The sequence below is a fragment of the Artemia sp. Qi Xiang Cuo genome, chromosome 3, assembly GCF_049724085.1.
Source record: "Artemia sp. Qi Xiang Cuo chromosome 3, ASM4972408v1, whole genome shotgun sequence".
NCBI classification, from domain to species: Eukaryota; Metazoa; Arthropoda; class Branchiopoda; order Anostraca; family Artemiidae; genus Artemia; species Artemia sp. Qi Xiang Cuo.
In genome coordinates, this window is record NC_142796.1 from 32,321,333 (window position 1) to 32,347,967 (window position 26,635).

Genomic DNA, 26,635 nt, shown 5'->3' on the forward strand with positions numbered 1-26,635 from the left:
AAAAGAAATTGCTGCATCTAGTGTCTTTTATAATTACAAAAAAAAAATATTTAAAATAAAATAAATTTTGAAAAAAAATACATTTTCATATGCAAGATGACGAATGACCTCATAAACGTAGGTTATAACCATAAATAATCTAAAAAGTAAAAACTAGATTATTATTTTAGTTATAATTACGGCAGTATATAATGACGTCAAACTGTGATAAGATAATATAACACAAGCATCTTTGGAAAGTTGCATTTATGGTGTATAGTGCCATGTTTGACTGACTTCCCTGCCTGATTCATTGTGGTTCGTCTTTTACTATTCCAGCTAAGAAAAAGACATAGGCTTTTTCCTGTATACCCCTAAAAGTCAAAAAATCTCAATGAAAATCACACCATCAGAATCAGAGTATCAGAAAACCATACTGTAGAGATTTCAAGCTTCTATCTACAAAACGTGGAATTTTGTATTTTCGCCAGAAGAAAGATCATGGATACGTTTTTTTTCCAGGGGAGATCATATCGACCCAATGGTCCTAGAATATCGGAAGAGGGCTGATTAGAACAGAAATTAAAATTTTTAGTGCCCTTTTTAAACGACCAAAAAGATTGGAGGGCAACTAGGCCCCTGCCCACGCCTCTTTTTTCCCAAAATAATCCGATCAGAAATTTTGAGATAGACATTTTATTCAGCATAGTTTAAAGGCCCACTAACTATGCCTTTGGAGTTAAACACCCACCACAGCCCCTGGGAAAAGATCCTTTCACAGTTGAAAAAATTGTCCATTGTTTACATATAGTACTTGTTATTGAGAAGTAAGCATACATTTTTCGGGGTGGGGGGGGAGGGGTGAATTTCTGCTGGGGGGATTTTCGACAGGGAGAATTTCCCATGGGGAAGGAAGTTTCCGGGGAAAACTTTTCAGGGAAATTTGACACTGGAGAAATTTGCCAGAATTCCTATACGAAATGCTTTTTAATTATCTATCTTACTTTCTCTTTGCCGACTCAATTTTACGCATGGATATGTTAAGGGTAATTGCCCGGGGTAAATTTTCACCGGGATTGAACTGTCTAGAGGATCTTTCCGTGGGGATGGGGGATTTTCCCATGGAAGTGGAGCCGAATTTCCGGGCGTCATTTAAAAAACGATCAGAAATAAAATATAAATTTTTTTTCAAGGAGCAACATAAAAACTTAAAACAAACAGAATTATCACGTACATAAGGGGGTTGCCCCCTCTTCAACACCTCGCTCTTTACGCTAAAGTTTGAATTTTGTTCTGATTTTTTAAGAATGAATCCTGGAACAAGAGGCTCGTTTAATTGGAACAATAAGAAGTTTTTTTTTAAATTACTAAAAACTTTAGCGTCAAGAGCGATGTGTTGAGGAGGGGGCAATCCTCTTGATATACTTAATAATTTCTGCTCGTTTTAAGTTTTAAAGCGTGCTCCTTATTTTCAGTTGAAAAACTTGATTTTTTTTTAATCTAGTAAAGAACAAACTACAAATCTAGCAAAGAATTCTCAAAGATAATTAAAACAGGAAAAAGTCTATGACTTTTTATTAATCGGAATAGTTAAAGACAAACCACGGGGAATCAGAGGGCAAAGTCAGTCAAATATAATACCATACCCCGTAGAAGCAACTTTTCAAAAGATAATTGTGTTATATTATATATGTCAAAGATACTATATTAAAGATGTATATGTTAAAGATACTTAATGTTATCTTATCAGTAAGACTTATTTTAAAGAAAATTGCTACATCTAAGTACTTTTGTAATTAACAAAAAATAGTATTTAAAATAAAATCAAATAACCAAAGAGAAAAGGAGCATTAGCAAACAGCATTAGCTGTTTGTATTCATTCATCATCCTGTATAATTTTGCACGACGTTATAGACATCAAAAAATGTCTTTTCTAGGTTCTAGCCACAGATCGCTCTCAAAATCTTTGTTTGCAATTCAATGTGATTCTCGCTTTTAGGTGAATCCTGATCACATATTTATGAGTGCTTTATTTTCCTTAGTCATTAGCTTAAACATTTTTCCATGCCCTTTGCTTCTGTTTGGATTATGTCTTGTCATATTTGATTGTCCGGGCTGTTGGTCAAATATTTCTTCTTGTTGTTCAAACGACGTATTATTTTCGACCATTGTGACCATCAACCGTCAACCTCGGCTTGTCTTTTGTCATTATAAAAAAACACATAGTTGAACCTTTTTTTTAACAGAGGCTGATGCAGCATCACTACTACCACTACTACTACTAACAACTCATCGCGGCACCAAGTCACCTGAGGCCAGCACAGAATATGTCAGGAGCACTATACTTCAGCATTTTATTGCTTTTACTGTTACACTACCCTAAACTATTCTTCAGTTATAGCAGTGAAGTGAAACGAAGCTATAAAAAGCTACGGAGGTAAATTTTACTTCGGCAATTGTTCCTTTGTTAAAAACTATTATTAGATCTGCATTGCGTAGGGTGGAAAGATGGTCTAATATATATAATGGAATGTAATTGTGGATAAAAAGTTAGAAATCAGTTGTTTAAAATGATGATTACAATTGGAAAAGTTTAGAATTCATTAAAAGTTTCGAACTCCAGACTGACTATTTTCCCTTGCTTTCATTAGCATGCCAATTCAACATCTTACAATATCCAGCCCAATCTTCAATATCACCCCTGCTTTTACCCACATCTGCATTTCATATCTCATTAATTGGGTGTTAGTCCTTCTCTGCTTCAACTACTTTTCTTCGGTCCTCATGTCACCTACAACTAATCCTAATTAGGTACAAAATAGTATTATCGTCTGTGAATCAGATAGCTCCATCTGAGTCAGTAAGAGCCAAAAAGCGACGACCTCACGCTAATTGCGTGTGTGCAATGTCGGCTACTTCTTCTTGTTTGAATTATTATGGAGACATATTTGCATAATCTCATCACCGGAATCAAATTCCTATCTCTGCAGCAAATATTGGCAAAAATCTACAAAGAAGCCTCCATTATCCTATGACGATAAAACCTGTTTTCACTCAGTCTGAACCGAATTGTTAAGTACGATTTGATGACACAATTCCATATCAATTGATAAACATTAATGGCAAGTATCTTTCAGGGTAAAACTCCAGAGGTTATAGTACCTAAGAGCTTTTTTCAATCATAAATATATTAATTATCCAGTGGTCTATATAATATTCTAGTTTAAGCCACAAATTTCAGCAACATCAAATTAAGATCAAAAATATAAAAAAAACGTCAAAATTTCAGCATTGCTATAACTAAACAAGAAAGTACAATTTCGGAATTGGCTAAGCCTTTTCGGGCGCTTCTTCTGATCCTTTGCGTCGTTTTGAGCCCATATCTTCTTTTTCATCTTCCTCGTTATCTTCCTTTGACTGTGAATGGGCTTTCGCTGTTGCGAGACGATACTCCAAGGCTGATTGAAGTAAATCAGCATCTTTAGGACTTGCCTGTAATGAAAAGACCGCCGTAAAAACTAATATATTTTACAACATCATGAATGAAAAGCATAAAAACTAATTAAGTTTTGCAAAAAAGCGAGTAACGGTTCTAAAATTCGTCATCAACTACATGAATAATACTAATACCCAGAATATACCATGAATACCAGAATACCATGATATAGCCAGATACCAGAATACCAGAATATACCAGAATACCATGAATAATACTAATACCATACTAATACTAATACCCATGAATAATACCCAGGACTGAGAAACATCAAGGCTCCTGATAACTAGAGACTGAAAAAGAGTCCTCTCCATTACCACAAATTTTAAGTTTTCAACTTCATTGACACAAATGCAATCTCAAAGGATTTTAGATAGGTTTTTAACATTTTGAATTGGAATAAATCCTTTTGTTAGACAGTGAAAAACAGTGACAAAAACAAATGTGATTAATTTGATCACATATATAGTGACCATCAGCAGCACATGTATTCAAAGTTTATTGTCATTGTTATCCACTATCTAATAAAAGGATTTATCCTATTTAAACTGTTATTTGTACGTCACGGAAAGGCAGTGTGGTCTTCAAAAATACCAAAGATAGGTTTTTGAAATCCCAAAAATAAAATTTGCTTAAATTGAACCAACTGCTTCTCCCTATGTATCCTCAAGAAACAATCGATTAAATCTCTCTCCCTCTCACTCCTTCACTCCTCTCAGTCTTTCTCGCTTAATTTCTGACACTCCATCACCGAAGATTTAAATAAGAAAATCTGAAAAGAATACACTGTTTAGCTGAATAGTTTGGGTTCAGTTGGGTATTATTAGAACGTGATTGACAAGATTCGAAAACATACCTATGGCAGCCTGACAGAAATTCCTTCGTGAAAGAGAAGACAAAGAAGAAACAATGTACAAATTTTGGGCTCAATTATGCCTGCCAAATTCTTTACAACAAAAGTCAGAAACAACGTCTTGGAAATTTGAATCTTTCAATGTTGCTTTTCGCAGATGACAGAATTTTACTGGCTGATTCTGAGAAAAATCTACAGTCTCTACTGAATATCCTAGCAGAATATCTGCAGAAAAAGAAACTGAAGGCTAATGTATCGAAAAGCCAAATATTGATATTTAACAAAAAGCAACCAGAGCTACCCCCCAAGTTTTATCTGGAAGGTCAAATTTTAAAAATAGAAGAGAAAGCAACATATTTGGGCTTTACAGTAACTCGAAATGGTAAATGGACACAACATATACCAGCAACTACGACAAAAGGGAAAAATGCACTTTTCGGTATTTACAGAAGCAACGTTACAACAGAAATAAGCGATCCCAGCCTTCATAAGCATATATTTATCACAAAAGCTTTACCCATGCTGCATTACGGGGCAGAAATTTGGGGCTACCAGACTGCACAAGGATTAGAAACTCTACAACTACAATACTACAGGCATGCATATGGGCTGCATAAAACAACTCACTCTCTAGTATTGAAAGGTGACCTAGGCATCTACAGTTTAACAATACGAAGAAAGATACAGATTATCAAGTTTTGGCTCAAAATCATGAATTTACCCGAGGAAAGACTTATTTTTGCTGCTTATAAAGATCTTCTCACCCAAAAAAGTAAAACCACTTGGAAAGCACAGATCAGAAAAATACTACAGGAAACAGGCTTTTCAGACGCGTGGACGGGAGGACAGGGACCAATGGACCATGAAAACTTCATAAAGGAATTCCAAGCAAGATTGCACGACCAGGAAATTCAACTTTGGTGGACAGCTTTAGATAAGTCGACTAGTCTTACTTTGTACAGAGATATAAAGCGGATTTATGGACAGGAGACATATTTGAAGCTGGGATTACCTAGTAAGTATATGAAAACGTGGATTCAGTTTCGAGCCAATTGTCTACCAATACAAGGAAAAGAAGTTTGGAAAAATAGAGAAGGTCCGGAAACGCAGCGTACTTGTCTAAAATGTGGTGAGATTCGTTTTGGGCTGGGTCATTTCCTCCTGCGATGCCGGCGGCTTTCTCACATAAGGGGAGAAATTTTGAAAGAGGGTAAAGATCGGCTACTTTGGAGGATTTTAAGTTCAGATTCACCACAGACAGTTGTAAGTGTGTTAAATTTTGCATTGAAAGTTATGAACGTTGATTAAGAGGATAGTGATTTTTGTATGTCTTCATTTTATTTATCCTTTTTCTTTTCTTTTTTGTTTTGTATATGGCTGTAAAAAAGCTTTAATAATACATTATTATTATTATTATATCAAGATTATCAGTGTAAACTATCAACTGTTGGACTTAGAAAAAAAAGGAAGGGGATACACCTAAAGGCTTTAGGTAATTTTTATTTTATTTTTTGACGTTTACGAATTAGCTAGTTAATAAAAAAGCATTATACTTACAGTGATTAAGAAAATCTTTATCTGTCCATTATCGTAACCAGTAACACGTATGCTTTTATCGCTCATCCTATCAACTGTCATATCAGGCCATACCTAAAAAACGGGAAGGAACTTTAATCAACTTACTTCTATACGAAAAAATAAACAATAGTAATAGTTAGTGATAGGAACAAAAGTACTGAAAAATCCCCCTCCCTCTGCTCAATACATATTCTGGGAGAATGAAGCAAATTGGTAACAAAAATTCACCCTTATTACTATAGTTCAACCTTCTACAAATGTCCGTGCTTTTGACTAGGTAGACAAGGTGAGTCAGAATATAAAAGGGGGCGTTGGTTATATTTTCATTTATCTTATAAAGTCAAGTCTTTAGCTTTACCTAACCTATACTCCCATTCCCTTTCCGCCAAGGTTTATAAATCCATTGCCTTGGTAGGATGGGTAAGTAAATATTGCCTCTACGTTTCAATCCCAATCTAATAGCTTCCTAAGTCATTTCAGACAAATTGTAAGAATCTAAAAATTCAAAGGGGGGAAGGCGCGAACCTCCACAGAAATTCAAAATCCAAAAAGGATACCTTACTTGAGGCAGGAATAGGCATTTATCCGCCTTACTCGGCATCTAAATCAGAGTTTACGAGGGAATTTGATCAACTATAAGCTAATCTCTGACACCGCGCCAAAAACCGACGGCCTACCACCAAAAATCTTTCCGTGACCTGCTACCATAAAGATTTTGGCGCCGGTGATGGCGGCCCACGGGGAATTTTTAGCGCCAAATTACTTTGTGAGATTATTCGTTCAACTGAAAGCCATACATAAGGCGAAATTCACTATTTAATAGTACATGCGTAAGTTTTGAATTCCCCTCAAAATATTTTTGAATTTACTCGTCTACTACAGGCTTTAGATTATCTCTCACTTGTTTATGTCCTCTTCGCTACAACGTAACGTTTTCTAATTAAATGAGTTTCAACTAGCCCTGATATGTCTCGAAGTATATTACCTTATTTACAAATACTTTCTTTTTTGGTTGAACAAATATATACACCATGTAATGCCATACCTACACATAACGCCATGCTCAAATACACCTACAGTGCCTTAACTAAACTCCTTCAGTTTCAAAACAGTGGATGAAATTTTTAATGTCGAAACTATTATTACCTTACTCTTAATTAAGACTCTTAATTAATTACTCTTAATTACCTTACTCTTAATTAAGTCTTGAAGCAGTGAGGAACAAAAGTCAATGTAGCGTAGAGAGTGAGAGGTTAAGTGGTAACATCTCCCTTATTACACAGAATAATTTCTGATTATTTAAGTTCTAATCTTTTTCTCTACTTTCACACATTATTTTTGCATTTGATTTCCATTCGTTTTCACTATCATATCCATTGCAATCCACCCTTGGTCTTTACGACAAAGGTTAACTTTTGCATTTGCAATACCTTGAAACTGAAAAAAAAAACTAAAAGAACGTCCTCTTAATGTTTTACCTTTATATTTTTAGACGAGGATTTGCTGGAAAAATATTACTGCTGTCGAATACTCCGTATCATATTCGTATAGCCCTTATAAACAATAAACCCGCCTGACCAGGGCAAAAAAAAAAAAATAGTAACTAAATAACATCTTACCAAAATAAATAATTTTACATAAATACAGCCTTATAGTATAATATTAATATAATTTTTTACTTCACAATACAAATACTTTACAATACTGGGCGAGTAAAATTCCCGTCTACAGCCTAATCACATGCATAGTTCAAATATATTCTCCAGCTGAGTAGATAGACAAGTCAAATCCTCACAAAAGTGTAATTGAACTGGTCAGAGGTACTACATAGGTAATTTGCCTTTGACCATTTTCTAGCTACTGTATATCATTGTTCTAATCCATTTTTTTCATTCTCAACATAATAATGGCATTTTTTGCCGTTTTTTTTCAACCTAATAATGATTTTAGTCGCTAATTTCTAATTTACAGTCAGAGAGTGGCACAAGCCATCAGTGGTGCCAATTGGCAAAATAATGACTAAGGCTTATACTGCCTCACAAGTATTTGGTGTACTTGTTCTGCAGTCCCATGACCGCAATGTTTTGATGTTAGACGACAATTTCGCTTCTCTCCATATTGATAGGAAGGACCACACACAAGGATTTGGCTCTAAGAAATACACCCTTGAGGATTTCCGAAGCCCCTTCCTCAAATAAAGAAGATCCACTGAGTTTCTCACCTTATCCATTATTTGGGTGCAGTAATGCAACTGTGTATAACCGTCCCTCCAGTTTGTACAGACTGTATAACTTTATGTTTAGAGACAAATGTGGCACCACGTGACCTCTAAAACTAGGACGATATTCATCCAGCTTTTCAAAAGTTCCAAGTAAATTAGCTATCTCCTAGTTTTCCGGATAAGTCAGGCCAAAATTGACATTTATCTATTTAATTACCGTAACAAGGAGATTCTTGATATATTTTTTTTGTTCATAATTTCATTCTTCAGAGCTTCAATTACTCCTGGAGCAAGTCATGTGTATGCAGTTTTCTCTTTGTTACCAGACTTTCTAAATGTTGAATCTGTTCAAATTATTTAAAGTTACGCTCTGGTCACTTGAGCCTTATCTCAGTATGTTTAAGCATAAAATTGCTTTCGACCTAACTGGTTTAAAATTAACCCTCGACAAAATCAGTTTGTCAGTACCATAAGTAACAAGAACATTCAAAATGTGTTGTTTTTGCTGTTGTTTCTTTCGGGGGGGGGGGGGATAAAAATTAATTTTAAGCAAATTGGTTCAAAATTGACCCTAGACAAAGTTAGTTTGTCAATACCATGAGTAATAAGAGATTTCACAACGTGTCTTTATTTATTTTTTTTAAGGCGTAAAATTAATTTTGAGCAAATTGGTTTAAAACTAACCGTAGGCAAATTCAGTTTGTCAATACCACGAGTAATAAGAACGTTTTTACTTTTTTGGAAGGGGGAGGGGGTAATTTTGAGGAAATTACTTTAGAATTACCCTAGATAAGGTCAGTTTGTCAATCCTTGAGCAATAAAAACATTTCCAGCTTCTATTTTCATTTGAGGGGGGGGGGGGGAAATGCAAAATTGCTTATGAAAAAAATTTATTTAAAATCAACCCGTTACACAATCTCTCGCTTTATGCAGGCTTCCTGTAGCACAATCGCGACACAATCTTTTGTTTCATGGACCTTTTCTAACAATTATCCAATCCGTTTGTCAATACCATATGTAATGTTCCATGAATAAGGTGTTGTGAGATAGTTTTGAATCACCAATCCGGTACAAGTTCCTTTCTCCGTCCCTATCCCCGAAAGAGAAATCCTGCTTGCGGGGTCTCATAGTGGCTTCAAGGCGGACCTGTCACATAATTCTCTAACCAGAACCGGGACATCAAAGGTCGCTGCAGGGTGGCCTTGGGGAGTGGCAACCCTCGAGGAAATTATCACGTAGTAACCAAAAGACCATTTGTACTGGATTCTGACTGATGGATAATTGTTCTGGGTTTTGTCTATTTTGGTGGGCTTGTTTGGACTGAAAAATTTCTTCCCAGCTAATTTATCTATTATGGGCTGCCTCCCATAGAAATATAATGTTTGTAACCATGGATATATGATAAGTCAAAGGTAAAAGGCTTGAGACTGCTAGCGCAGGACTTCGACTCTTGTTGATATAAGAGCATCGCCGAATGTGGAAAACCATGCAGTGACTAAGGTAGCACCTATTACTTTTCATAAGGCTATAATAAATTCAATGATTTCAATAATATGAAAGTCGCAAGTTGAAATGTCATAAAGTCAATAAATAACTAATCATATAAACATTTTGACTGAAGAATTCAAACACTTCGAACTAGACTTGTTACGAGTATAAGAAGGTCATATCGACTGGTAGGAAACATGGAATTAGGTGGTATAGAATTTATTCACACGCGCAGGAAGGAAGAAAAGTATAGGCAGAAAGTAGGGATCATGATGAATAAGGCAGCTGCTAAGTCTTGCTTTGGTTATTTTGCTGCTTTGCTTTGGAATGTATTAATGACAGATTCTAGTGGCTCAATTTACGACTAAAGAGTGTAAGACATCAGTCATAGTAGATAATGCCCCTGTAGAACCGACTGATGGAGATTGTAGCGAATCAATTGAATTTTAAATGCAGCTACTAGAACAAATACCTTGTATATAGGATCCGATGTAGAAATATGATGTTTTGACAAGGGAATTTTAATGCACAGGTTAGTAGGAATGGGTGGTAGAAATAGGGATAGACGGTATCCTAGCCAAGGTAAATTTGGTGTGGGAAAAGAAAACAGTACCGGTTATAGACTGCTGCAACTTTTTAGATACAGCAATCTAGTTATAACCAGTACACAATTTCGTCATAAAATGGCCAATAAGGTAACATGGTACTCAACTGCTGATATGGCGGCCAACCTTTTTGATTGTGTTATCGTAAACAGAAGACTGACGTGATTCATATAAGATACTAGGGTACTTAGGAGTGCTGTTACTAATGTTAAAAGTAAAGATCACCACATAGTTGTGTCTAGGGTTAATCTAAAACTGAAATCTAGGAAGGGTAACTACCTTCCGGCAAGGTAGGACGTTGGTCGACTCCAAGATGGGAATTTCAGAGAAAATTTCAAGGGTAAAGTTGAATTTCAAAGTAAAAAGCCTAAAATTGAAAAAAGTAAAAGATGCGAGTAATTTTAGGAAAATAGTATGTGAAGCAGCAGATGGTGTCTATGGGAGAAAGCTAGAAACGCAGTTAGGAATATTAGTGAAAATACTTTAAGTTTAGCAGAGAAGAGGGGGGGTGGGGGGCTTGTTCAAGGAGTATTTGAGAAATAGATAATATGGAAATAAGAATAATGTGAGGAAAACAGAGAAAGAATTGAAATATGACTTAAGGAAGTGTTAAGTGGAGGCCATAGATAAAATTGCTGAAGATCTAGAAGATGTAGCTAGACGGCAAAAGTTAAAATATTGTATTGAAATAGTCAGGAGAGAATAGTCAATGTGGACTTGTCCCAGTTAAAGAAAGGAACGGGTCCACAATTAATGATACGGAAAGAGTTAAAGAGAGATGGGCAGAACATTTTGAGAATGCGCTAAAGCTAAAATATTGTATTGAAATAGTCAAGGGGGAATAGTCAATGTGGACTTGTCCCAATTAAAGATAGGAACGGGTCCACAATTAGTAATAAGGAAAGAATTAAAGAGAGAGGGGCAGAACAATTTGAGAAAGCGCTAAACCCTGATATAGTTACGGCAGATAAGGAAAAGAACGAAAATATTTTTGAAACTTTGGAAGTGAAGGAATATTTATTTGCAAGGAAGAATTAGAGACACTACTAAAAGGATCGAAAAATAATAAGGCTCCTGGTGCTTAGATTTTTCTAGATATGGTGATTAGGAGTTAAGGATAAATTGGTAAAGATTATGAATAGGATTTTTTTTTTCTTTTTTAAGGGGAAGTACTTACTGATTTTCTATTTTTAATTATACCCCTCTATAAGAGAGGTGATGAGTGAGCTTGATAATTATAGAGGCATTAGCTTTGTTTCTGTAAGAAGCAAATTACTTAGTATGATGATACTTTAGATTAACATTGCTGCAGATAAGGTAAGAAATGGCATTCGTGGCTGGTTTTGTGTTGAATCAGGAGTTAAACAGGGTTGTGTTCTATTCACATTTATATGGATTAATTTGATGAGCTTTGTCCTACGCAACCCGGCAAAGACTATGGGAGATCATAGTCAAATGGAAACGTAAAACTCTTACCAAAATTAGATAATTCTGATGATTTGAGCGTCCTAGATGAAACTGCTAACAAAATGTATGTTTTGACTTATTGGAACTTATTGGATGTTTTGAGAGCTCAGTGTGCAAGAACAGGCTTAAAAATTAATATTGAAAGGATTAAGTCGCCTGGACTGGGAAAAAGTGAAGGTGAAGAGCTAATGTTGGGTAACAAGAAGATCGATCAAATGGATAGTTTCACTTTACCTAGGTAGTTTTAGTTATTAACAATGGTAGATGCAGTGAAGATATTAAAGGTGGAATAGCCAAGACCTTTGTAATCTCCCCTCAAGTAAATTTGAGGGGAGAAATCTCCCCTCGTCTTCCTCGGTGACGGGTACCTTCCGATTGCCAGTGGAGGAGTGTTTTTGACACTTTATGATTTGGCGTACGGAGGATATGTCCAAGGTATCACCATCTTCGTTAACTCACAACGGAGGCGATGTCTGGTTGGCATGTACGAGTACAGATCTCGTCGCTGCTGACATGGTATCTCCAGCTGATCCTTAGGATCCGGCTAAGACAGTTATTTTCGAAGACAGTAAGACGTTTCTCCTATTCCGCGGTTAGCTTTAGGCATTCCATAGAGTAACCAACCTTAGGCATTCCATAGAGCAACTATGGCTTTTAGAAGACTGTTAGAAGCCCCTGAAATGCTAAGTTGACTTGGGCTATTCTGGTACGTTTGTCTTTAAGAAAAACTCTTTTTCAAATTCACCACTGGAAGTTACTGTACCACTTAAGTACTTGAAGTCTGTCACTTGTTCGATGTTTTTATCTCCTAGTTAGATTCCCATGGGTGAACTGCTAATTGACATAGCTTTAATCTTTGGGGTGTTGATGTGTAATCCAAACTCTTAAGCTTTCTTTGCGAGTTTGTTCAGGAATTCCTGAAACTTTTGCTTGTCAGCTTGAATAGCCAAGACACAGGGTGTTTCTTTCACAGTTGAAAAACGTTTCAAAAAATAGTTTCGATAAGTTTGCGAACCAAGATTAGAATAATGAAAGCTAGAGTAATGACAGTGGTCAAGCATGGCTCTGAAACGTGGGCACTCGGAAAAAAGGAGGAAATTCCTTAGATGTTTTCCAGAGGAATTGTCTACGGATTGTTTTGGTACCGGTCTAAGTGACCATATTTCAAACAGTAAGATGCACAAAAACGGTGGTTTTATCCCGTTTTCCACGGCTATAATGAGAGAAAGGTTGAAATGGATAGGGCACGCTCTCTAAATGGGAGATGACAGTTCTCCAAAGATCCTCCTTTTCGGCCAAACATCTAGGGTCAAACGAAAAGCAGGTCATCTCCGAATTGGGTTGAAAGAAATCCTAAAGAAGGATTTAAGGGAAATTGGAATTTCTTGGGTGGTGTAAAGAGGGAGGCTTCAAATAGATTGGAATGGAGGAGGATAGATTGGATTGCGTAGCCGTGTTGGCCTCAGGTGGTTTCGTGCTGCAGTGAGTTGTAAGTAGTAGTAGCAGCAGTAGTAGTGGCAGTGGTAGTAGTGGTAGTAGTAGTAGTAGCAGTAGTGGTAGTAGTAGTAGTAATAGTAGTAGTAGTAATAATAGTCGTAGTAGTAGTATGAGTAATAAGAAAATTAACAAAATATTTTTTTTCCTTGAATTGTTTTTGCCACAGCAAGCTATTTTGGCCTTGCAAATCTTTTTCTGAAAACAAAGAACAACAACTACCTTTGTATTAAGAACAATCCTCAACGTTCCTTGGCATCTCATAACAATTCTGGATGTAGCTGTCTCATCAGACACGCTGTCATTAAGTCGTAAATGTCCACGGCCTCGTTCAGCCCATAATCCCTTGTCAAACACATGAAGCTTGCAGTGAATCTAGTAAAGAAGACACATTAAAAATTGGTCAGGTTGAGTTCGTTGTAACATGCACCAACAGTTTCTGGATATTTAAAAGGAAATAATCCTTGTATAAGATAATAAAACAGTTAGCACTCCCTAAGTATATATTTCAAGTAAATGTAGGTTACAGTTCAGCTTACTCAAACATTGACAATGCTGACTTTTGTAGATGGGAGTGAAAATTTAGTAAATACTTTCGAAAGGATAAGACCTTACCTTAGACCTTAGTTCCTCTGGAGCCATTAGTGGCCCACAGAACGTCGACAAAATCTCTCACACTCGTCCCGAAGTGATGCTGCAGGGGTGTCATCTTTCCATTCAGGTAATAACGGGGTCTTAGTCGTTCTCAGATCTCGGTAAAAAGTTCGCCGCAAAGTGTTCTTTGGACGACCTCATCTTTTTCTGTCGCCTGGTTTCCAGTCGTAGGCTGTACGAGGAAGGCAACCTTCTTTCATACGGAGTGACGGCCTCTTCTTCCTTTTAACAGCAGTAATGAGAGACTGATAGGTTCTATTAAGAACTTCAGAGTTACTGACTCTCTGTTGCCAGCTTATGTTTAAAATTCACCTTAGGCACATATTTTCGAATGTAAGAATTCTCTTTTCGAGCCGTTGATTCATTTTCCAGCACTCAATACCATAGAGGAGTATGGAGAGCACATACACTGCTACTGAAGAGCAGTGTTCAGTCGCAAAGAATATTTGCTGCTTCTCCAAATAGGCTTTAATCTATTGAAAGCGCCGGTTGAATGACCAATTCTACGTTTAATCTCGGTCATTATTTCACCATCACAATCGATCCAGCTACCCAGGTATTTGAAATCCTTCACCTGTTCTAGATTTGTATTCTTTTGATGCAGAACAAGCAGCGAGCTTGTGATGAACATGCTCTTTATAAAGGATAAGAAGGCATTTAAGCAGGGGCGTCGTTTGGGGGTGGCAAGGGGGGGGGCCAGTTGTCCCCCACCCAATAATACCAAGAAAAAATTATTTTACATCCCATATCCTTTGACTATCCGGAGATGGACCCCGCTTGCCCCCCCCCCCAAATAAAAATGGTGGATATTCGCCCCTGCATTTAACCTATCTTTAGTAAAGAACGCTATCTCTTGACGAAATGAATTAAAGACAAATTTTCAGCCAAGTTTTTTTTTTTAAGAAAAGTTAATAGCGTTATTAAAACCTAAAACGAATAGAAATGTGTTCATATAGTAAGTAAAATTTTAAACAAGCCTAAATTACTATGAATAAATCAATAAGAACTAAAAGAACAAAATCTAAAGTTAATAGCAATACATTCAAACTGAAAATAAACAAAATTTAATAGTTGGGTTGCCATTCTCTCCAAACCCCCTAAAGAACAGAGTGCTTTTGTAATTTGCTGCAAACAATATGCATTTTGAAGAATGTTTTATTTTTCAAAAAAGGCAAAAAAATATTAATGCTAAACTAAAGAAAAAGTTAAAAAAACATCATAACATATATTTGTGATGATCAATTTTGTTTTGCTATTGTTAAATGGCCACTTTTTCCGTTTAAATTTTTTCCTTTGGAACCCTCCAAAAGAATACAGTGTCATTTAAATTTACTGAAAACGATTTTCATTCTGAACTGTATTTTTTATAATTGCACTTAAAAACAATCGAAATATTATTCAATTTAAAAAAAATAGTTATTTGTGTTACAATTTCCCTCTTTTTTTAAAAGGGGAAGTACCTAGTGATTTTAGGAAAACTTTAATTAAACCGCTATATAAGAAAGATGATGAGAGCAAGTTTGATAATTATTAATTAAAAAAAACTTTTTCCACAAAATAAATTTTTCAAAAAAAGTAAAGAACTCCATTAAACCAAAAATAAACAAAAATAGAATCAAATAATCTACCAAGCATACAACTACCACAAGTATCAATAAATAAATGAAACCCAAACAAACAGAAATTAAAATTAATAATACAGTCAAACTCAAAACGAACAGAAATTAATATGAGTAGGGTTCTAAAACCCTATGCTTTCTAAAAGCCAGAATATAATTTGTACTTAACTGAAAAAAAGTCTATTGTCAGTTTAATATACATATGCTGATATTTATTCCTTAAAATCTTAATTAATTTTTGATTTCTTAAAGTTATGAAAATGAAAACATTTAAAGAATTTCTTTCTGTAAAGTACAAATTGCCATACAAAAGGCCATATCAAAACGTTGATCGGAAATGTTTGGGGAAATGCTGGGCGTGGGGGGGGGGAGTGATTCTCCCTCCGATTACTTTTCACTATTAAAAAGGGCAATAGCCCTCTCAATTTCCAATCGAATGAGCACTATTAAAAAGGGCACTAGCCCTTTTAATTTCCAATTGAATAAGCCCTTTTTGAAGTTTCTGCAACAACACTTTCCATTAAAACCTTATATTCTCCCAGGGCATAACTTACAACCCTTGCCCTGATGGCTGTGGGGAGAGGTCCTCCTCAAAGGCATAATTTCCGGATCTTTCAACTACGTTGAACAAGATGGCTATCTCAATTTTTATTGGATATGTTTGGGGAAATGGTGGGCGTGGAAGGGGTGTTAGTTGCCTTCCAATCACTTTCGGCTATTAAAAAGGGCACAACCCCTTCTAATTTCCAATCGAATGAGCCCAGACAGCATCGTTCTTTACTTAGGCAGTCCTATTGCGCTGCCTATGATAGAACCCTTGACTCTGTTTCTGTAAGAAGCAAATTACTTAGTATGATGGTACTTTTACACCAAAAATACTAATACTAAACAAAAAAAAAAAAAATAAAAAAAACTAAAAAAAAAAAAAAAATAGAACATATATTTGTGACGATTACTTCCATACGCAATTACACTCGATACGATTGCATTCCTTCATTAAAACCATTAAAAATCTATTTTATTCCAAATTAAAGAAAATTTATAGCTAAATAGTTTTATTTTCTTGAACAGGTTCTTTGTAAACCGCTTTTTAGTTAGATTTCACTTTTTTTTTCAATTAACATACGACCATTCTTTGATAACTGTAGGAATATTTGTGATAGTTTTTGTATTTATGAACTAAAATATTGGATTGAAATTTCAGTTGTTAGCGAAATTGGAATATGCATTTGGAGTTTTCTGCCACTCCTAGTTCTTGTGCAATAATATTTTAAGATAAGCATTTGCAAACTTAGTTTTTTTAGATACACTGTTATAGTAACTTTTAAATATAACTTTATAAACTACAAAAGTATTCAATGATTATAAGAAAATTAATAGTCGGTTAGACAACTAAGATAGAAAATAAATAACTGGTCCGGAAATAGTATCACATGTTGAAACGCTTGTATTGCAATCTACTGCTTAACAGACTTCGCCACCACTTTGGTGACAATCACACAGTGTTTGTGATTAACACTGTGTTCCAATTTTGGACTTTTTTTTTAATCTGCTAAATTTTGGTATCCGGAATTGCTGCGTTTTACTCAGCTTTGTAATCAACAGCCTGAGAAATCATTGGATACCAAATTTACAAAAAATGCACTTTTTTATTCTGATTTATTTTATTCATACTAAGATCCATACCAGAAGGGTTTGAAGATGAAACTTGTGCATTGCTGACCAAGGTTGGTCAGAGGTGAGCGTATGTATTGTTAGCTAAATGAGATTAGGAACACATAGAACGCACTGCAGACCAAAGGAGAGAAGAGGGGCTGAATATGCATCGTAAACACTGTTGAACAAAGAGGGGTTGGAGATGGAGCACACACCATTGACCAGAGGCCTGAGTCGGCCTCTAAAAAGGATCACAGACGAAGCATATACACTATATAACAAAGGGGGTGGGAGATAGAGCGTATGAATTGTTGACCGATAAGGGATCAGGTGCGGAGCTTACGCATTTTGACAAAAGCGGCTTGGAGACGAAGAGTACACACAATTCGCCAAAGAAGTAGCAGACACAGAATCTGAACTGCTTACCAAGGTTTCTTGAAAGGGTCTATAAAACCAAACTGTTTAAAGCTGAGAATTTATCTTCTATTCAACTGCTTTAATTGACAAAACCATTAGGACGTGATGTTTGTCTCACAAGGAGAAATAAAGAAAAGCAGTGAAAAAAGAGAAATATGTTAGAATCTTCACAGTTTACCAGTAAAAAAAAGACAATGAAAACATTAGAATATAAGAAGTATAGTCAGTTATTTAGAATATTACACGATAACTTTATTGTTATTCATTGATTTATTGCCTTTCAAAACCTAAGAACCGAGCACTCATATTCATTCTGGGAACACAGTAACAAAAAAAGAGTTAACCCTTAGCATATAAAGCTGGAAAACCGAAGAGAGGCGACAGACTTTCTTATCTTCACTCAAAATTCTATTACTTCTAAGTTTTAATTTAGCTTTTTTTTCTCTCTCTCTCTTTTCTAACAGACTAAGAAATATTACACGTGGTTAAATAACTGGATGAAATTTTAAATATACCTTTGAATATTTTTAAATCTCGCCAATCCAATTTTGCACCACAACAACATTGGCACACAGTTTTTGATTATGATGAAGTCTTAGTAAATAGGAAGGCCAGTTCAATAGTCAGTGCAGCCCAAACAGCCGAGCATGAAGGTACTAATTATATGGGAAATAATAGCAAATACATAGTTCCTAATATGACATAACATATAACATAAAAAATCATAATCGCACACAATCGATACGAGTTCTACCAATTCCTCTGCGTTCTTTATTCTAGGCCAACCTAGTGCCAAAATTTGAAAACAAGCTTCGTGAAAATACACCCCTCTAAATCACCCATATTTGACCATATTTGTTAATGATAGGCCTAATGATTTGTGTATAATATTTCCTGGATGTAGTTTTACAAAAATTAAAACGCTAATTATAATCGAAAACCCATCTTTGCTTCAAAGACAAATTGCATAGCTTCATAAACAAGAAATTACCGCCGCATTGCATTTGTTTGTTTTAAGGACAATTATTACCATTCGTTACTACAGTAGTGACCTTTAGTGCCTGTAAGACTGGTTTTCGCCCACCAAAGTAAGGGTTTTAGCTATTCTTGAATTGTTTTTATTACAATGTCTAAATCACATTTAAAATGTAATATGTATATTTCAAAGTCAGAAGGAGGTTGTCATCTTCAAAAAGGGAGGCCTAGGAATGAATAAAACAGAAGATATGCAGCTATTTCCCAAACATCATACATCGATGTAGTAGAACTGATAAACACTTCATGATGTCCAAAACAAGTATCTAACATTTTCCAAATTTAATGGGAAAAAAAACAAGGTTTTCCATGCCTCTCATGTCAGTAGTTTCTTCCAAGAATCTAGACAAGGAAAATGCGAAAAATGTAGTTTGCAGCTGATAATATGACACCATTTTAGGATAAGCTATATAAAACTCTGGTTAGTAATGTTTAGGCTACATTTACTTGAAATTTCTTGTCGTAATCATACCCAGTCGCCCCTATTTCCTATAAAGTAAATATACATAGCCTCTGCAGATGGGACCAGTGAATAAAAATCTACTAGAATCATCCTTTCCACCTTTTACTCGTTTTTTAAACAGTGTGAATCACGTTCCTTTCGTTCAAGAAACAGATTCTCCTTTCACTTCGGACGCGACGATACACACTGTACCTAAGAGAAAACCCGATTTTACAGTTAATAGATTTTGATTCTGTGGTAGCCAGCAGCGTCACAAACTCACTTGCAATACATTGGTTTCATCTTCTTCTCCGGTAAATACTTCAACTTCGTCATATCTCCTCTTGGCAGCTCTTGCAGCTTCATATTCCTGGGCAGATTCGGTTAAGGATTTCGTCACCACTGGTGGCACTAATGCTGGAGCTGATGAAAATAACAAACCTACATGGCTTTCACCATTTGATGAGGAGGACTGTGCTTCTAAAATATGGTCCTCAGGCTTCTCTCCTTGCTCAACAACCTAAAAAAAAATAAAAAAAATACCAGTCATTTTTCACAAAGGAGCACCTATGACTGATTACCAGGTATTACTAAGATAATACTTGCTATCAATATTTTATTATCTTGAGCCTATATTATATGGAGGCGGAAACTATGGACTCGGCTCATAAAACTGTAAATGGGAAATTCTAGTTTATTTTTCAAAGGCCAAAAGTGACCGAAAGGCAACAAGCCCCTTTCCATGCTCGTTTCTGCCATCTCTCCCCCTCCCCGCAAACCCTCGTGGTATCAGATCGAAACTTTGAGGTACGATTTTGTTCGGAAACGTCTTAAGGTCTAATAACTATACGTCCAAGGTCGAAATTCCCACCTCGTAGCCAGTGGCGTTTTTAGGGGGGGACAGGCCCACCCCACCCTGAAATTCACGAAGAAATTTTTTAAGAGTTTAATTTCTTGGTTTTAGCAGTCCCCTTGATTTTTTGTTGTATACTTCGGTAATATATTGGAAGTGCTGTACATTTTTAACTTTTATGTATCTGTCTAGATCCTAAACTTTTAAAATCTCTCCCATTTCCTCAGCCGAGAGTTGTAATTTCCCTCGGTCATTCCATCCCTTCACTCAAGCCTCTGGCAGCTCTTATTTCATAATTATTGTGATTACGTTTGATCAGGTTGAAAACTGTGTAAGCTTCGTTGCTAGTATTTGACTTGTTAGTATATTTGAAAAGAAAGTGAAAGAAAGAAAGTGACTCGGTGACATTTAAAGAAGAAAATATATTGACAGATATCATAATGGCGAAACAAAACTGCCAACAATCTCTTTATCATTTTTTTTTTTCTCAAAAACAGTGCGTGTAATCGATGAAGATGATGCTTCGACTCGTACTGTTCCAGTTGTTGAGGCAAGGGTAGAAGGTACTCGGCTAATCCCATTCCTGGCAAAATCATTCCACTCAAAGGGATTATTAATCAAAGAGTTTTTTCTTTTAGTCCTATAACAACATTGCAGCATTGCATAATTATTTTCGACACCGTTGGACGACATGAAAACCACAAAAACAGTTTAAATACCTTATCTCACTTTCAAATTCAAATTGGATACTTTACTTGTAAATCCCAACCTTAGCAATACAATAACTTTCTTTAATACCTCAGAAAAGTTCAGAGATCCTTAAAACATTTTGTAGTTATAAAGCAGCCGTCAGAAGTCAGTAAATTTATCAGAAAAGCTATACTACACAGCGGATTAGTTTCTAAAGCAGAGTTTTTATTAACTTAGCAATTTTAGGAGATACACATATTGATTGTCTAACTGGTCTTAGACAGATTAGAGGTCTTCAAATTGGCTAATCGAGATGATTATTTTATCTGTTTTTAGTAGCATAGTAAGAAATAAGCGCAAAAAGAGGACTATAACAGTAATTTCCTTAGCTGCTGGTAAGTTTTTGGAGTTCCTATACCTTTTAGCTGATCCTCACCCCCCCCCCCCCCAAACGGAAATCCTAAATACGCTACTTTTGACAGCTTCAGATTAATGGTCTAAGTTACATAATTGACCCATCATTCACAGATACTTTTTAGTACAAAAAGGGCCATGTTTGGTCTTGGCTGTCTGATCAGCCAGGAGCTCTTAAAACCGTTCGCTATGTCAAGACTCCCCAGAATCCCTCTCAATGCTATACTCCAGGGGTAGTGATGACAAGCTCCTCATGGTACTCCTGAGAGTAGTAGCCACAAATAGGGGCCTACTACTGCTAATTCAGTCAACGTCAAGCCACTGGCCGTCCTGTCCAACGTCTGAACATGAGATAGGGTATTTCGTTCAATATGCCACGGAGATTGGATGGAAAGTAACGGGTAGTACAGGATCAACAATCCTTAAGAAAGTAGTAATGAATAGCGCAAGAAAAGACCCCTCGACGAGCAATGAGAACCAAGTCTGAACCTCGAATCATTTTTTTGAGTCAATCCATAATAACAACAGCAATAATAATAATAGTAATAAAAGCACATTCCAGAAACGAAACGTGCGTATGTCTGCCGCGTAAAACAAAACGAACAGGAACCAAAATAAAAAAAAAATCAATTAAATATGAGGATAGCAGATACTGCTAGGGATAAAGACACGAAATCTAAATCAAACAGAAACTAAAATGAATGATCATGTCAAACTTAAAACGAACAGAACTTTTAATATATGTTCGTTTTATATTTCGTTTAGTCATCCATAGCAGCATCTGTTTAATTCGTTTTGATTTCTGTTTTTGAAATATTACATTACTTTTGGCTCGTCCCAGGTTTTAACACGGCTCTTTAGTTTTCTTTGAATATAATTTTTGGAAATCGTTTTTAAAATTAATACAAAACAATCAGAGCTCAAATTCAAGATATGGAATGGTAACCAAGCTAATTTTTCAGATATTTGGTTCAACAGTCCGTCGAGGAATCGCCAACTTTCAAAGCTCATCAATACCAGGTAACGCCTGATAAGTGTGGCGAAAGTACAACAAGCGTGGCGGAACTGTACCAAGCGTTACGAAGACTATGCCATGCGTGGCAGAACTGTACGGTACACATGGTTCGCCAAGATATACAACAGATCAGTCTTGATCTAGAGCTTGTGGTATAAAGAACTCTTTTTTGGATAAAACCTGTTTTATATTGTGAGTGATTTCCCAGTGGACTCTTATTTGAAGAGTTTTATTTATAATCGGCTTATCTTTTGTTTGGTTATTTTGACCTCTGTGATTTTCCCTGGGACCAATTATTTTAACTCATTGTTGCCAATTGGAGGTTGCCAATAGACGATTTTTTCCGTCGAATCTTGTATAAAAAAAAATAAATAGCCAAATTACTAGAATTCAGTCTATTTAAACCAAATTTCAACCTTTTCTTAAGGTGCGTCGACAGTACCGCGTGGATCGCTTGGGACCAAGCAGAAGAGGGGAGAGAACCTGCCGGAAGCCCCGTATAGGTATCTGCCGGTTTTAATTAGCCTTAAACTGCAGGGGACAGGTGAGCAGGTCTGGACGCTTCCCTTGCTCCTAGTTATCTTTGTACGGCTATTTAACCTTCTTTCTGACTAAGTGAGATACTTGCTATATGTTGGTTTGCTACGTACAATGCGGAGCCAGAAGGCTATACTGTCTCCGATCTTAAACTTTTTATACCGTTCCCGGGCTGTGGGAGATGTTTTAACTGATATTGCAAATACTGGTGCAGACTTTTTTAGCAAGGATGTAGAAATAGAAACAAAGAAAATATTGTGGAATTATTTACAATGCGCAAATCCCTCACTTGACCGACGGAAAGCTGCAGACAACTGTCTGGATATGCTAAAAATTTTTGAAAAGTGTGATGAAAAGCAGATAGCCTTACCCCGTTTCGTACTGTACGAGCCTGACGAAGTACTAGTTATTACAGGGGAATTAAGTGCTACACTTACTCGTAAAGTTAACGAACTATGTGTCAAATTCGATAATTACGTCCTGTCGAAGTGTAACCCACTGCCTTCTTTGTCTCAAGCCCCCACACAATCATCCAAACCCTCTTTTGCCGTTACATTAAAGAATCCACCTAAAACGCTGAATGACCCCAAGGACCGCAACATTTTTATTGATAACTTGTGTGGTGGCTCAAAGTCGGCGATAATTGAGCTTAGACCGGGAAAAGATACTTGGCGCCTCGTCGTAAGTGATAAACATGAAGCTACTGCTGTAGCTGATGCTACCAAATTAGCTCCATTCGCTAAGCTTACAGCTAAAAGTTCTAGTGTATTATGGAATTGCCCGTTTCGTTCCTGACAGTGTTACTGACGGCCAGTTGCAAAATTTGATAACTAACTGTACCGAAGTCTCCCGTATCGGTGAAACTAGGTCCTACAAGCTTTGGTTCTCCCACCAAGAAGACTTATTAGCAGCCATTTCCTCGTCAATGATAATCGAGTATAAGCGAATCCCCATTGATAAGTTTCTCCCTCTCCCTCCTCGCTGCTACAACTGCCAAGCTTACGGACATCTTGTCCAGCACTGTAAAGCTCTTACTCGCTGTTCGCGTTGTGCGCAGATAGTACATTCGAACAAGCAGGAAACCCCCTGTCAAAATAAAATGAAGTGTGCGCTGTGCAACCAAGCTGACCATCCTTGTTACAGCTACAAATGTCCTGTCACACAAAAACTTATGAATCCCCTAAAATGAGTACTGATCTACGCGTTACATCATCGAATATTAATGGAGGCGTCTCAGTGAAATTATCCATAATCCAAACTCCATGTGAGACGAATGACGTTCTCTGCCTACAAGAGCACCTTCTCACTGCCGACAGTCTATGTTTGTTGAGCAAGACTGCTTCTACTGTCGTAATTATTTGTGCCACTAGACACTCCAGGGCTGGTCAGCCGAGTGGAGGTTCTGCTCTTCTTCCTAAGGTGTCCTCAAGCCTTAAAACTTTTTCGGCAGTAACTATTTTATAGCAGTCAAAATTCAGAATTATTTGGCGGTCTCAGAGTATTTACCCATCGATTACCGTAATGCTACATCGGAGAGACAATTTGATCAAGCATGCCACCAAGTCAGTTCCCTTGTGTCTGATTGTGAACTGCAAAACCTAGCAGTAATCCTTGCTGGTGATATGAACTGTAACATTTTTGACGACAGTAGCAGTCGTGCTAAAATTCTGAATAGTATGTGCCCCCAGCTCTTGGCGGTCGAGAATACCCAATGTTTCCCATATATCCATAACTCCGGCAGTACCTCTTCTCTGGACTTCTTCATGTGTTCCCCGAGTGTAAAACCAGACTCAGGATACTCACTTATCTCCACAAGTTTCGAACCATATGCCTATCAGTAATATATTCCCTGTTCAACTTATTGCACCGAGTGGTCCAAGTCCAGACAATGATAGTAAATAGCATGAAACCACTGACTGGGCTCGTGCAGATATGTTTATGTTCCGGGCTGTTAGTGATTCTATTTTGAAAAAAATCAAAGTAACGTTTCATCTACTTTCCCCCCAAAAAAACTATTAACCTTTGCAGAGAAGCAAATATTGCTGAATATTTACTGTGCAGAGATCGTTCACGCTCTACGCTCTGCCGAGCGTGCTAGTTTACCCATACGAAGAGTACGTCTTGGAACTGAGAGGCATGGTTGGTCAGGTAATCCTGACCTCGTTAATTCTTGTGCTAAATCGAAATTCTGGTTTCATGTCTGGAAGGAGTGTGGTATGCCACGGCTAGGTTTGATAAATGAAATTCGTCTGAAAACAAAGTGACATTTTACGAGAGCACATAGGCAACACCAGGCTAAATCAGTAGCAGAAGTATCAAGCAAAGCCACAAATGAACCTAATTTCTTAGGGAAACTGCTCAAAAGAGATAATTCAAAAGCCAATAATGCTTTCAAAATTGACAGGGACAAGTGGTATGGTTACTTTAAATGTGAATTTTCGGAGTCTTATCCATCATTGTCAAACCAATATGAAAGGGAGCTTGATGGTTGCTTAGGCCAATCAACTGATTAGATCAGTTTTATTGTTACTCGATTTGCGGTTACTGAGTGCATTGCTAAGCTACAAAAGAAAAATTCTTGTGGTGTTGATGGCCTTTTTGCACAGCACCTAAGATGTGGATCCTTTCTCCTGATTCAGCATCTAACCTTACTCTTTCAGATGATATTCTGTAGTGGTATAGCTCTTGATTTGTTTAATATTGGTGTAATAACCCCGGTATTTAAGAGGGGAAATCCCAAAGACCCCTTTTCTTCTTTGAGACCTATTACGGTGTCGCTGATTTTATTCAATGTTTTTGAGTTACTAATTATTGACGAGATATCTGATAAGTGTTATACACCGGATAAACAATTCGGCATCAAGAAAGAAGTAGGCCGTGACCAAGCTCACCATTTGATTGCTAATTTACTTCTACATACTCATGAAAATAATGAGGTAGTATATTTTGCCGGGTTAGACGTATCTAGAGCTTTTCGACACGGGTATACATCCACATATCTTCTTGACTGCTTATAAGCGTGGAGTCAATATTTCTGTCATCAAATCGATACGTGATATGTATAAAAAGCTAAATGCCAAAGTTAAGGTTACCATCTCACCTGGTACGCTGGAACTCACTCCATCAATTCAGTAAAAAAGGGCATTAGACAGGGTACTGTTACTTCTCCTCCCCCTGTTTAATAGTACTGCCGTTGTGCCACAACAGAACGTTCTAACCACGTGTATATTTAATGGTGTTGATACTTCACTAGCTAACTATGCTGATAACATCCTTGATATTAATAGAACAGCCTTTGGAATTGAGGAAAATTTTGGAATTCTCGATAGGGAGTATAAACGTATAGGTCTTCGATTTAATGAAAGTAAGACTGAGTTCCTGGTGTTCAATCACCGTTCAGATTGCCCGACAAATGTTCAGTTAGGTGAAGATGTTATTAAAGCATATTATACACTGACGTATTTTGGTGTACTAATTGGGTCGAGTCTTCTCACCACGCGTCAACTGTCGAAATATTCTTTTGCCAAAAAATCTAGGAATGCTTATTATTTACTAATTACATGACAGTTTAACTTTGACCAACGTATCCGAGCTAGTATTTATAATGCATTTGCTGTTCTGCATTTACTTGCCCTTGGACCATTTTGGTCTCTTCTTACTGCTTCATATATTAGGGATGTACGGAAGTGTTTTTACAAGTATGCGAAATATTTGCTAAGGCTGCCTCTCTGGACTAATAACAGCTCACTATCCTTGCGGTATGGAGTTGCAAGTCCTGTGTCCGCGGTACAGAAAAGAAATGAGACATACCGGAGGCAGATTATTGGTGAAAGAACCTCTGAAGTTGTCCGTCTTTGATAATAGGTTTGTTCTTGCATACAATTGCCCCTATTTGTATTTTTTTTTATTCTTGTCTGTTCTTCTATGTTTTGGTTCTGTTTGTATTTGTCAGAATTTATTTTTCTTTCTTTATACTCCATCAGTGTTGTATTTTACATTTATGATGGGCAATAAATTTATACATACATACATACATACATACATATTGAGATCCATCGAAGTCTGATTTTGTTTCTGAAATTCTTTAATTACAATCCCTTTACAATTTCCTTAATTAAAAT

At 36.6% G+C, this 26,635-nt stretch overlaps 1 protein-coding gene across 2 annotated transcripts in view; it reads right to left on the reverse strand.

Annotated features, from left to right (window-relative positions):
* Positions 1-3,185: 3,185 nt before the first annotated feature.
* RanBP3 (ran-binding protein 3) overlaps positions 3,186-26,635 on the reverse strand; it is a 68,883-nt gene continuing 45,433 nt past the window's right edge. For both annotated transcript variants that reach the window (XM_089085744.1, XM_089085745.1), the window contains 4 exons: positions 19,289-19,525; positions 13,405-13,557; positions 5,887-5,979; positions 3,186-3,472 (listed from right to left, as the gene is read on the reverse strand). In XM_089085744.1, the coding sequence (XP_088941870.1) occupies positions 3,311-3,472; positions 5,887-5,979; positions 13,405-13,557; positions 19,289-19,525 (645 nt within the window). In that variant the 3' untranslated portion in view covers positions 3,186-3,310. The remainder of the gene's footprint in view (positions 3,473-5,886; positions 5,980-13,404; positions 13,558-19,288; positions 19,526-26,635) is intronic.